Source organism: Gasterosteus aculeatus, chromosome 6 (genome assembly GCF_964276395.1).
Source record: "Gasterosteus aculeatus chromosome 6, fGasAcu3.hap1.1, whole genome shotgun sequence".
In the NCBI taxonomy this organism is placed as follows: Eukaryota; Metazoa; Chordata; class Actinopteri; order Perciformes; family Gasterosteidae; genus Gasterosteus; species Gasterosteus aculeatus.
This window is the reverse complement of record NC_135693.1, coordinates 2,024,071-2,036,239: the sequence shown is the minus strand read 5'-3', so window position 1 is coordinate 2,036,239 and position 12,169 is coordinate 2,024,071. Positions and strand designations below refer to the sequence as shown.

Sequence of the window (12,169 nt, the reverse complement as noted above, 5' to 3'; positions counted from 1 at the left end):
GAATCAGGGTTAGACCCAAGAACAGTATGAATACTCAAAGTCTCGGGGAGCCAGCATACGAAGTCGACATTCTGGCGCTGGAGAAGCGGGCAGCCCGGGTTTAAATACTGGAGGGGTGAATAATGGAGATCAGCTGTGTGGGGACGGCTCAGGATGACAGGCCACGCCTCTTGTAGGTGGAGACAAACAGCACAGACGGACACGCCGGGGAAAAGGACGGTACAAACACACCGGATGGGGAGAAAACAGCAGCTGACCCATAACAGTACCAGCCAAACATCTCACTTTTACTCTTTTTAATATTATTTTGACAATGATAATGTTGATAAATCAGGCTTTTCATACACAGATGATACTCATGAGAATAATAAGTCGGATACGTTCTTTTTTGCTTTTCAAGAGGTGTGTTGCCAATAAGAAACATGTAATGTAAATTGCTCAGGCCTCCAAGAGACTCTAAACCAGCGGAGGTTTGTTGTTACTTGGTTACAGGGAGGAAACAGCTTGCCGTCTCGGTTTCTTTGTTAGCTTTTAGCTTTCCATCGATGGAATGACCCAGAGTACGCATGATTTTAGTGAAATTCCATATTGATTTGATTGATTTTAGTGTTTGGAGCATTTTCAAACGGGTAAGTTGGCTTTGTAGCCAAGATTCTAATGTTTCGCTGTAATTCATGATCTTATTTGTTCGTGGTGTCTCATTAGACCTCACAATACGATAATTCTACCACACACCGTCTGGCTTTTTTGTTTGTTTCACAGACATCGATGAGTGCGGCCTCAATGAGACACTGTGTGGCCCTGGCGGATTCTGTGTGAACAGACTGGGTTCCTTCCAATGTCTCTGTGAGCAGGGCTACCAGGAGTCCCAGGACGGCAAGGGCTGTGTGGGTAAGTTCATTAGTTGGGTTACAACACAACCGGAAGCCCGTCAGTCTGTGAAACCTGTGAAAACCTCTGAGCTTCACTTGAACAGCTTCTTGCCCTGAAAGTAACCGTTTAGTTTCATGTAGCAGCACCACGTGGCTGAAACTTCTACTTCTACTGGCAATTCTTTCTTAACTGCACTTCTTCAACTGCCCCATTAATGTGCTGTTAATACTTACATTGGAAGCAATGCTGTAAAGTATTGTAGACATACTGGGTTTGGAACATTACAGTACTACCAGCAGGTTCTTATTCACAGACTTCAATACACTACGTCCTTTATACACAACTCCCTCTTCACTGTCAGAACCCAAGTTCAGTCCAGCCGGCTGCCTCTTGTTTACTGCGAAGCCACCACAGACTGAATTACACACAGTTTGGGCCCCCTGGTGGGCCGCGAAGGTACTGCAGGTGGGCCGCGAGAGGTCATTTACAATAAATAAATAAAATGTTTTTAATTTTCAATTTTGAAAAGTTAGAAATTAATATCAAAAAATGTATGATGCGGCACATTAGTTATGTGAAACATTAATTGATGAAGCACAAACAATTTAAACCGACAGATTAATAAAACACTAAGGCTCTCGCTCGAAACGGCTGCTCTTGTCCGCCTGTCGTTGTTCAACAAACGGGGCGCCCTCTTGTAGTATTAAAGTAAATATACCGCATTTTCCGCACTCCAAGGCGCACTTAAAATGCTTTAATATTCTCAAAACGACAGTGCCTTATAATCCGGAGCACCTTATATATATGGATCAATTGGTTACTCGGTTGATCCATACTGGTTGTACACGGCGCTCAAGGCGCTCTGCCAAACATGCCAAAGCTCCTCTACGACGGCGAGATGCTGAGCGGCGCTCAAGCGCGTGAGATATGGAGCTTGTTTCAGGGCACGTCGGAGGAACGAAGCTGTCGTTCTCGCCGAGCGAGAGACAGTGCCCTTTTCTCTACAGTAGCTGAACCATCTTAACTTGGAAAATAAGTTATTCTAAAAGGGGCCCTTGGTAGCCGGCGCGGCTTGAGAGCAGCCGAAGGAGACGAGAATCTGCACCGTGCGGCCTTGTCGCGGCCCGACGGCCCCCGCCAAGGTGAGGCGGGCCGAGCTCGAGCCGAAGCGGAGACGGACGGGGAGCATCGGTCGCGCATTCTCTCCTCGCTGCCGAGATAACAGAAGATTTAAGGCGTGGATGGCGAGGGGGGCGGCGGGAGCGGACGCACCTCGCAGCATCGATCGGACCCTGAAAGCACCGTCTCCTTCATGCAATATACAGTCACTACAGTCCAGTTTCTTTACATTTGAATATTCATTGTCACATTTGAATAGTTGTATTTAACTATTCGAATATATATTCGTTGACAGCCCTAATACAGTCGTTGTAAACCAAAGATGCCGCTGTACCACTAACCATTCCGAATGCGTTCCGACTCGGCGTCTTCCTTCCTCCATCATCATTTAGCTGATGTTTTGATCCACAATGAGTGCATCCACACAAGAGGTTACAGAGCCAGAACAACAAAAATCTAGAAAGTACAATTTCCTCAAGCAAAACTACACGGTGCGATAATAAACCATCGCACGTGCTAACAAAGTGCTAACTGGTGCAGGCACAGCTGTGCAGGCTTTCTGCTGTCCTGATGGCATTGGGGAGCTCATTGCACCGTTTATAGGAGCCGACAGTCGGGATGTTGTGGAGCGTTTAGCTCCCTGTGAGGCAGCAGCAACAGATCGATGCAGAGCGGAGTGAGCGGGCAGCGCCGTAAGGTTTGACCACGTTCTGGATGCAGACTGGACCTGATCTGTCGGCTGCTCTAAGGTTTAGAAACGGATGCGGCCTCTCCCTTCAGTAGGCTTAGTAGCAGTATTGCTGGATGCACAACTGTCTTTTGGGTTTATTGGAGTATTACAAGCAAATGTATCTCTTTGAAATTGAGCAACGATGAAAGTGAACATTTAGGAAAGTGGTAAATGTACAACTCTTTAACCCCACATGTCATCATTCACCCATTCACACCCATGCATGCGCTGATGGGAGGAGCTGCCCTGCACAGCGTCACCCGGTGTGACTGGAAGCAGCTTCACTACGTTGCCAATTCATTGTTAGTGTGAACGGCACACGGCTCATTTTGAGTTTTAATCAAGAACGCTATCAAGACATTACAGCAGAATTGATCATTATTTTTCTTGTGACCTGTGTGACCTTGACCTCTCAGGGATGGCTCGATGACCGTTTACCGTGTAAATCTGTGTCTCTCTAGTCATGAAATACACTTGAATCCCGCTCGGTCAGACCCTCACTCCCCAAGACAAATAATTATCATATGGATTTCTCCTTTCAGACACAAACAAAAAATAGAAAAGAAACAAAAACTAATTTATTGATGGTGATAATTGAGACTACATTTAAAAGGAATTTGTGATAAAAATGCAATAAATACAAACGTATTTACAAAATGGAAAATACTCCATTTTATAATAATTTTGCAGACCCTTTATTGTTGCCAACAACCAATGCCCCAATACTTCAAAATAACATGTAGCCATATGTTCTTCTGTTGTGTCTCCACAGAGGTGAATGAGTGTGAGCTGCGGGGCAGTGTGTGTGGAGAGGCCCAGTGTGTAAATGTCGAGGGTTCCTTCCTCTGCATGTGCCCCAGCGGCCAGGAATATAACGTCATGATCGCCAAGTGTGAGCCAGTTCCCACAGGTGACCCGTGTTCAGCTGTACAAATGACATGTAACCTGCATACATCCGGGTGAACACACGCACTACATATAGTAGCATACATTAAAGAAATGATGGCAGAATATAAAATGAGAACTTGTACCTCAACGGGCTCCAGAATGATGTTTTGATGACATGAAGGGATTTCAGTAGACTTCTGCTATTAGCCAGAAATCACAGAATATTTCTTTACTTAAATCCACCACGGGGCCACAACCCCGATGCTTCATACACACAAACCACATAGGCTGGTCTTTGTAGTGACAACACACACAACTAATATCCACTAACAGACAAATGAAATGCATAACCCGATGATGCATGAACAGAAGCAATGAATACAGTGATGAACAAATGATGAATAAAGGAGGGCCGTTGCACATAGCGGGTAGAATCAGAGACGCATCTCAACAAGATGTATTCGATGTATTAAGTTGCAAAATGGTTGGCTGTTTGATCAATTCCAAAGTGACATTTCCCAGCCGTTAATATTAAGGTGTAATATAAAAAAGGAATGTGTAGACGTGATCCCTCTCAATCATCAATGTTGTGCACATGGCTTGTTTTCTGTGTAGTGAAATTCGGTCTATTGATGTGTTTCTAGTACCAACAACTGGCTGGTCCTGGACCAACGCAATGATCAGTTTAGGCTTTCAGGAGCTCTGGGGTCTCATTTATAAGCCATAGACAGATATAATTGTATTACATTACCTTACAGGTCATTTAGCTGACGCTTTTATCCAAAGTGACTTACATTACATCTTTAACCCATGGCTCTTACAATAATGACACCTCGAACATCTCCTTTCACTTCATATCACACGTTACTGTGCACTCGTATAATCTCCATATTGGAAACAGTGAAATCAGCAGTGCTATTTATGGTTGAACTAGTGGCCCACACCTATAAGTACATATAGACTTTTAAAGATATAAACCGAGTAAAACCTCACATGAAATTTGTCTTGATATCTCATCGGCGCCGTCTCCACCGCGGAGCACAGAGGAGACACAGAAACAACTTCCGTTACCTTAAAGAAATGCTGTACAGAGCGACACGCTTCTAGTACTGTGCATTAGTGCAATCTTAGTTTCTTTTCAAATGTTTTCATGTATGCTTCATTTGATAGATTCAGCATGCTGTACACAGAATAACTGCAAACGGCTATCCAAGGAGTAACCACGGCGACCGTCACACATGTGCTCACCTGGCAAATCGGCTCATTAGGAATGAGCGGAAGTAGCCATATCTTTAATATCAGCCTTTCTCTTAGTGCCATAAGAAAATCCAGGGTGATGCATCTACGTGAGACTCTGAATATGTCGTACTGGAAGTGAGGCTGAACCTTCTGCACAGTCTTACAGCTGCATTTCTAAAAGGAAACGACTAACAGCCAGGAGCACGAAAGGCTGTAATAAATCTGGATATGTTTTGGTGAAGGTGCAGTTCCTCCTTTGAACGCATGGTGGATTTTTCCATTTCACATACATAGACCCCTGCTCTGTCTAATGTCCAATAGAATAGCTTACACTGAGCTAAACAACCGTTATCTCCTGTCTGATCCCTGCGTCCTGCTGTCTGTCCATTCTTCCTCCCCGCTCTTCCTTTGTTTTTCACACAGTGCCATCAGTGGAGCGAAAAGAGTGCTACTATCGTCTGAACGATGAGAACCTGTGTGAGAGTGTGCTGATCAGCCATGTCACCCTGCAGGAGTGCTGCTGCACACTGGGAGCAGGATGGGGGGACAACTGTGAGGTGCATCCCTGCCCTGTCAACGGAACAGGTGAGTTAAGTTTGGCAATAACCGATTGGTCAGACTCCTGTCACATGACCGCGTGTATATCATCTTCCTGTTTACGCCGTTACACGCGCGCCCAGTTAATGGTCATGTGACTTTTGCGGAGGTCGCCGTGTTGTCACAGATCACCTCAAACGATACTGTAGATATGCAGACACACACAAGCACGCACGTCGGTTGACAGTTCGCTCCTAACCTCCATGTCTGTCCCCTTCAGTCCACTTCAATGAGATGTGTCCATACGGATCAGGCTTTCTTCCCAATGGAGACTTGCTGTATGGAGTACCCACATCCGACAGCTACAAAGGTAACACAAACCTCAACGTGTTGCGATACCCTGTTCCTCTCTCTGCTTTTGGCCTCTGCTCCGAAAATGGCCTTCCCATAACGACATGTGTCATAACTCTGTAACTGCTTTGTCTATCTGGACTTTTTTTTCTGTGATGAAGGGGACCCATGGGCGTGATAGCCCCGTGTGTGGACAGTAAGGATGGAAAGTTTCACGTCGATAGAGTCGGGGTTACTACTCTAGAGGAGGCTTTTGTGCAGGCCTCACGACTAACATGTCCGGCTCTGCTTGGCTGATTCACGCCTTTCAAACACTTTTTCAAATGGTCTGATCCTAAACTTCTCAGAAGCCGAAACAAGAGCGTAAAATGAGCTGCAGATGGTGGATTGGCTTAAATATATCAGCGTCTTGAGCTTTATCTCTGCTTTAGCTCTGCTGAGGAAATGTACATAAGCGCATGTGCACGTTTCTGCAGTAATTAGCATATCACATGTTATAACTTGTTGTGTTTGGAGGCTTTTCAAACGGATTAGTGCAGATTGTAGCAAAGACTCTAATGTTTCATATATTTGTTTGTGATGAGCACACGATGTTCCTGTTGGAAGTGGGTTCTGCCTCGGCTTCCACCATAAAAGGGTGCAACAGGTTTTAAAGCACATAGATTTGACTCAGTGATGTTACACTGAGAACATCAGAATAACACCTCATGTTCTCTCATATCTTCTTTGAAGACACTTTTGATTCAGCTGTCTTCTGCACATTAAAATATATTAAATCATATTGCTATTTAAAAAAAAGAAATACAATAACAGTGTATTTACCATTCATGTCGTTGTCGATTATAATAAACTCAGATTTTTTGCTGATATTGTTTACATGGAAATATAGTTGTTTGATTCAGACAGAGAGAAATACATAAGGATGGATAATTATATAATTGATATCTGAGTCTGTCTGATAATTCTTCATGAAGGCTAAATTCATTTCTGTTCACGTCATAGTTTCCCCTACATGAAACCATTATACTTTGACATAAATCCACAGTCCAGTTCTGGTTCTTTAATGTAACCCAACATAAACTCTCTGAATGTGCGAACACCTGCCTTCTCTCTGCTTGCTCGCAGATGCAGATGAATGTACACTGTTTGGTAAGGAGGTGTGCAAAGGGGGCTTCTGTTCCAATACTGTCGGCAGCTACGAATGTTACTGCAAGATGGGACAGGACTACGACGCCGTCAAACTGGAGTGCAGAGGTCAGTGTAAGCTGCGTGTGTGGGAAGGTTCCCTCCATTGCCTTCTACGTGAGACTGATAAGCTGCTGTCCAATGCAACAACACATTAAGCACCCATAACTATACATGTGCAGATGAACAGACGCTGCAGCAGCACAGCAACCGAGGCTGAACTAGGAGGAATCAAATACCTATTCACTCGTACTGTAGTAATGTAATGGTATTGTTTTGCTGCAAAGCAAGCAACCTGAAAATGTTCCAGTGGATTTCTAGAATACCTTCATAGTGCATTGCTTTATGTCTGCAGTTTGTGGAGAACTTTCAGATATTTCAAACAGAATCAGCTCGATCAAAAGAGTGAGATTAAGAGAACAGGAGCTTTTCAATTGCTCCAAAAAGATGAACAAAGAGCTGAACTGTGAGTTTAGATTATTTTGCTAAAGCACTATTGAGTTTTAAAGGGGTCTTACTGTTGTTGTTGTTGTTGTTGTTGTTGTTCTTCGGTTATTTGTTTATGCTCTGCGAATCGTGTATTTCCTTTTAATCCCGGAGATTTGAATATTTTCCAGATGTTGTCCTAGAAGCCGCTGTGTTTACTGCCCTGATAACTGATAGTTTTACTCTTGGTATTTGGGAAGTAAAATTAACTCCAATATATAATAATGTTATTACAGGAGCAAGTTTCTTTTCTCAGTTACTTAGTTAGTTATGGATAAAAAGTTTGTGTGAATCTATTTTTGTATCTGTGTTTGAATGCAATGCTTTGTCTTCTTGAGGTTTGGTCGAGGACAAGTTTGGTGCACAACAACAAGTGGCAGGCAAAGGTACTGAAGGGTCAGGCAGAGGCGGGACCCCAAAAACCGCAACAGGCTCGTAGGCGCGTTTGGAAAACAGGGCCGGGAGCAAAAGTGCTGGGACGCTCGACAATCTGGCCACAGTCGACACAGAACACAGCACTTAAGTACACAAGGGGACAGAGAGGACAGAGAGGACAGAGAGGACAGATCCAAAGCAGCGTAGGACGAAGAAGTGCAGCTGGGATTGTTTTTCCATTCACTGTTCCTGATTGCACTTTATGTCCCGCAGACATCGATGAATGTCTGGATGAGTCTGCGTGTGCTGGCGGACAGTGTTTGAACACAGACGGCTCATACATGTGTTTCTGTACACATCCGATGTCGTTGGACCCCACCAGTAACAGCTGTGTCTTCATCCCGGAGGTGGTTGGTAAGAAACTCTGTTTAGAATCGATTATATGTCATCTAAAGTGCTGCCGTAGACGGCATATTAATGAATACATACACATACGTGTAAATTACTAAACAGTCTATGTTGTTTATAGGGCCATACATTGTTTACTTGCTAGTACATCTTTAAAGTAAATCATACAACCAACTAAATCAAAACATACGACATCCTCAAAATATCGTTTATAGATAAAAGGGTGAATTTATGAACAACTACAATGAGGAAACAAAAGCATTCAGCCCACTAAAGTTTCACATTAGCTCTAAAATATTTTGATGAACAATCATTGATTGTGTGCACGATCGTGTTTGGTACAATGTGTACATCTTAGTACCACAACCCTTAATGCAAGGCCTCCGCTTTGCTCTCGCCCTGCACACATTTCTAACCAATACAAATGAATACTGATGAAATGTAGATAGATTGGTGCAGCTTATATGCTTCAACCCAGTTATGGCAATGTACTTAATTTATATCTGTGTGTTAATCCTGTGTGTGTGTGCGTGTGCGCAGAGGAACATGAGGCGGAGCAGATAGACTACCTGGGTATCTGCTGGCAGGCGGTGACAGAGACCATGACGTGCACACGGCCTCTGGGTCCCAACAGGAAGACCACATACACAGAGTGCTGCTGTTTGCATGGAGAGGCCTGGGGCATGGACTGTGCCCTCTGCCCACCCAGAAACACCGGTACACACCACACACACACATGTACAGCATCAGATACACTGTCATTTACCTGGGACTTTCTGTTCTTCCAGTTGTGTTTGATTTGACCACCATCAGATGGAACCACCATCAGATAGAACCACCTTTAGATAGAACCAGCATCCAGATAGAACCAGCATCCAGATAGAACCAGCATCAGATAGAACCAGCATCAGATAGAACCAGCATTAGATAGAACCAGCATCAGATAGAACCAGCATCCAGATAGAACCAGCATCAGATAGAACCAGCATTAGATTGAACCAGCATTAGATAGAACCAGCATTAGATAGAACCAGCATCCAGATAGAACCACCATCAGATGGAACCCCCTCCAGATGGAACTAGCAACCAGATAGAACAGCATCCAGATAGAACCACCATCAGATGGAACCACCATCAGATAGAACCACCTTTAGATAGAACCAGCATCCCGATAGAACCAGCATCCCGATAGAACCAGCATCCAGATAGAACCAGCATCAGATAGAACCAGCATCAAGATAGAACCAGCATCAGATAGAACCAGCATCCAGATAGAACCAGCATCCAGATAGAACCAGCATCCAGATAGAACCAGCATCAGATAGAACCAGCATCAGATAGAACCAGCATCCAGATAGAACCAGCATCCCGATAGAACCAGCATCCAGATAGAACCAGCATCAGATAGAACCAGCATCCAGATAGAACCAGCATCAGATAGAACCAGCATCCAGATAGAACCAGCATCCAGATAGAACCAGCATCAGATAGAACCAGCATCCAGATAGAACCAGCATCAGATAGAACCAGCATCCAGATAGAACCAGCATCCAGATAGAACCAGCATCAGATAGAACCAGCATCCAGATAGAACCAGCATCCAGATAGAACCAGCATCAGATAGAACCAGCATCAGATAGAACCAGCACCCAGATAGAACCACCATCAGATGGAACCCCCTCCAGATGGAACTAGCAACCAGATAGAACAGCATCCAGATGGAACCACCATCAGATGGAACCACCATCAGATAGAACCACCTTTAGATAGAACCAGCATCCAGATAGAACCACCATCAGATGGAACCCCCTCCAGATGGAACTAGCAACCAGATAGAACAGCATCCAGATAGAACCACCATCAGATGGAACCACCATCAGATAGAACCACCTTTAGATAGAACCAGCATCCAGATAGAACCAGCATCCAGATATAACAGCATCCAGATAGAACCAGCATCAGATAGAACCAGCATCCAGATAGAACCAGCATCCCGATAGAACCAGCATCCAGATAGAACCAGCATCAGATAGAACCAGCATCCAGATAGAACCAGCATCAGATAGAACCAGCATCCAGATAGAACCAGCATCCAGATAGAACCAGCATCCAGATAGAACCAGCATCAGATAGAACCAGCATCCAGATAGAACCAGCATCAGATAGAACCAGCATCCAGATAGAACCATCATCAGATAGAACCAGCATCAGATAGAACCAGCATCAGATAGAACCAGCATTAGATTGAACCAGCATTAGATAGAACCAGCATTAGATAGAACCAGCATCCAGATAGAACCACCATCAGATGGAACCCCCTCCAGATGGAACTAGCAACCAGATAGAACAGCATCCAGATAGAACCACCATCAGATGGAACCACCATCAGATAGAACCACCTTTAGATAGAACCAGCATCCCGATAGAACCAGCATCCCGATAGAACCAGCATCCAGATAGAACCAGCATCAGATAGAACCAGCATCCAGATAGAACCAGCATCAGATAGAACCAGCATCCAGATAGAACCAGCATCCAGATAGAACCAGCATCAGATAGAACCAGCATCCAGATAGAACCAGCATCAGATAGAACCAGCATCCAGATAGAACCAGCATCCAGATAGAACCAGCATCCCGATAGAACCAGCATCCAGATAGAACCAGCATCAGATAGAACCAGCATCCAGATAGAACCAGCATCAGATAGAACCAGCATCCAGATAGAACCAGCATCCAGATAGAACCAGCATCAGATAGAACCAGCATCCAGATAGAACCAGCATCAGATAGAACCAGCATCCAGATAGAACCAGCATCCAGATAGAACCAGCATCAGATAGAACCAGCATCCAGATAGAACCAGCATCCAGATAGAACCAGCATCAGATAGAACCAGCATCCAGATAGAACCAGCATCAGATAGAACCAGCATCCAGATAGAACCAGCATCCAGATAGAACCAGCATCCAGATAGAACCAGCATCAGATAGAACCAGCATCCAGATAGAACCAGCATCCAGATAGAACCAGCATCAGATAGAACCAGCATCCAGATAGAACCAGCATCCAGATATAACAGCATCCAGATAGAACCAGCATCAGATAGAACCAGCATCCAGATAGAACCAGCATCCCGATAGATCCAGCATCCAGATAGAACCAGCATCAGATAGAACCAGCATCAGATAGAACCAGCACCCAGATAGAACCACCATCAGATGGAACCACCATCAGATGGAACCACCATCAGATAGAACCACCTTTAGATAGAACCAGCATCCAGATAGAACCAGCATCCAGATAGAACCAGCATCCAGATAGAACCAGCATCAGATAGAACCAGCATCCAGATAGAACCAGCATCCCGATAGAACCAGCATCCAGATAGAACCAGCATCAGATAGAACCAGCATCCAGATAGAACCAGCATCAGATAGAACCAGCATCCAGATAGAACCAGCATCAGATAGAACCAGCATCCAGATAGAACCAGCATCAGATAGAACCAGCATCCAGATAGAACCAGCATCAGATAGAACCAGCATCAGATAGAACCAGCACCCAGATAGAACCACCATCAGATGGAACCCCCTCCAGATGGAACTAGCAACCAGATAGAACAGCATCCAGATAGAACCACCATCAGATGGAACCACCATCAGATAGAACCACCTTTAGATAGAACCAGCATCCAGATAGAACCACCATCAGATGGAACCCCCTCCAGATAGAACCAGCAACCAGATATAACAGCATCCAGATAGAACCACCATCAGATAGAACCACCATCAGATGGAACCACCATCAGATAGAACCACCTTTAGATAGAACCAGCATCCAGATAGAACCACCATCAGATGGAACCCCCTCCAGATGGAACCAGCATTAGATAGAACCACCATCCAGATAGAACCAGCATCCAGATAGAACCAGCATCAGATAGAACCAGCATCAGATAGAACCATCGTCAGATCGA

At 44.6% G+C, this 12,169-nt stretch overlaps 1 protein-coding gene across 5 annotated transcripts in view; it reads left to right on the top strand.

Annotated features, from left to right (window-relative positions):
- Positions 1-12,169, top strand: part of ltbp1 (latent transforming growth factor beta binding protein 1) — a 68,474-nt gene that overhangs the window by 52,065 nt on the left and 4,240 nt on the right. For all 5 annotated transcript variants that reach the window (XM_078104628.1, XM_040178512.2, XM_078104627.1 and 2 more), the window contains 7 exons: positions 763-891; positions 3,495-3,632; positions 5,273-5,434; positions 5,667-5,756; positions 6,863-6,991; positions 8,057-8,197; positions 8,732-8,908. In XM_078104628.1, coding sequence (XP_077960754.1) covers positions 763-891; positions 3,495-3,632; positions 5,273-5,434; positions 5,667-5,756; positions 6,863-6,991; positions 8,057-8,197; positions 8,732-8,908 — 966 coding nt within the window. The remainder of the gene's footprint in view (positions 1-762; positions 892-3,494; positions 3,633-5,272; positions 5,435-5,666; positions 5,757-6,862; positions 6,992-8,056; positions 8,198-8,731; positions 8,909-12,169) is intronic.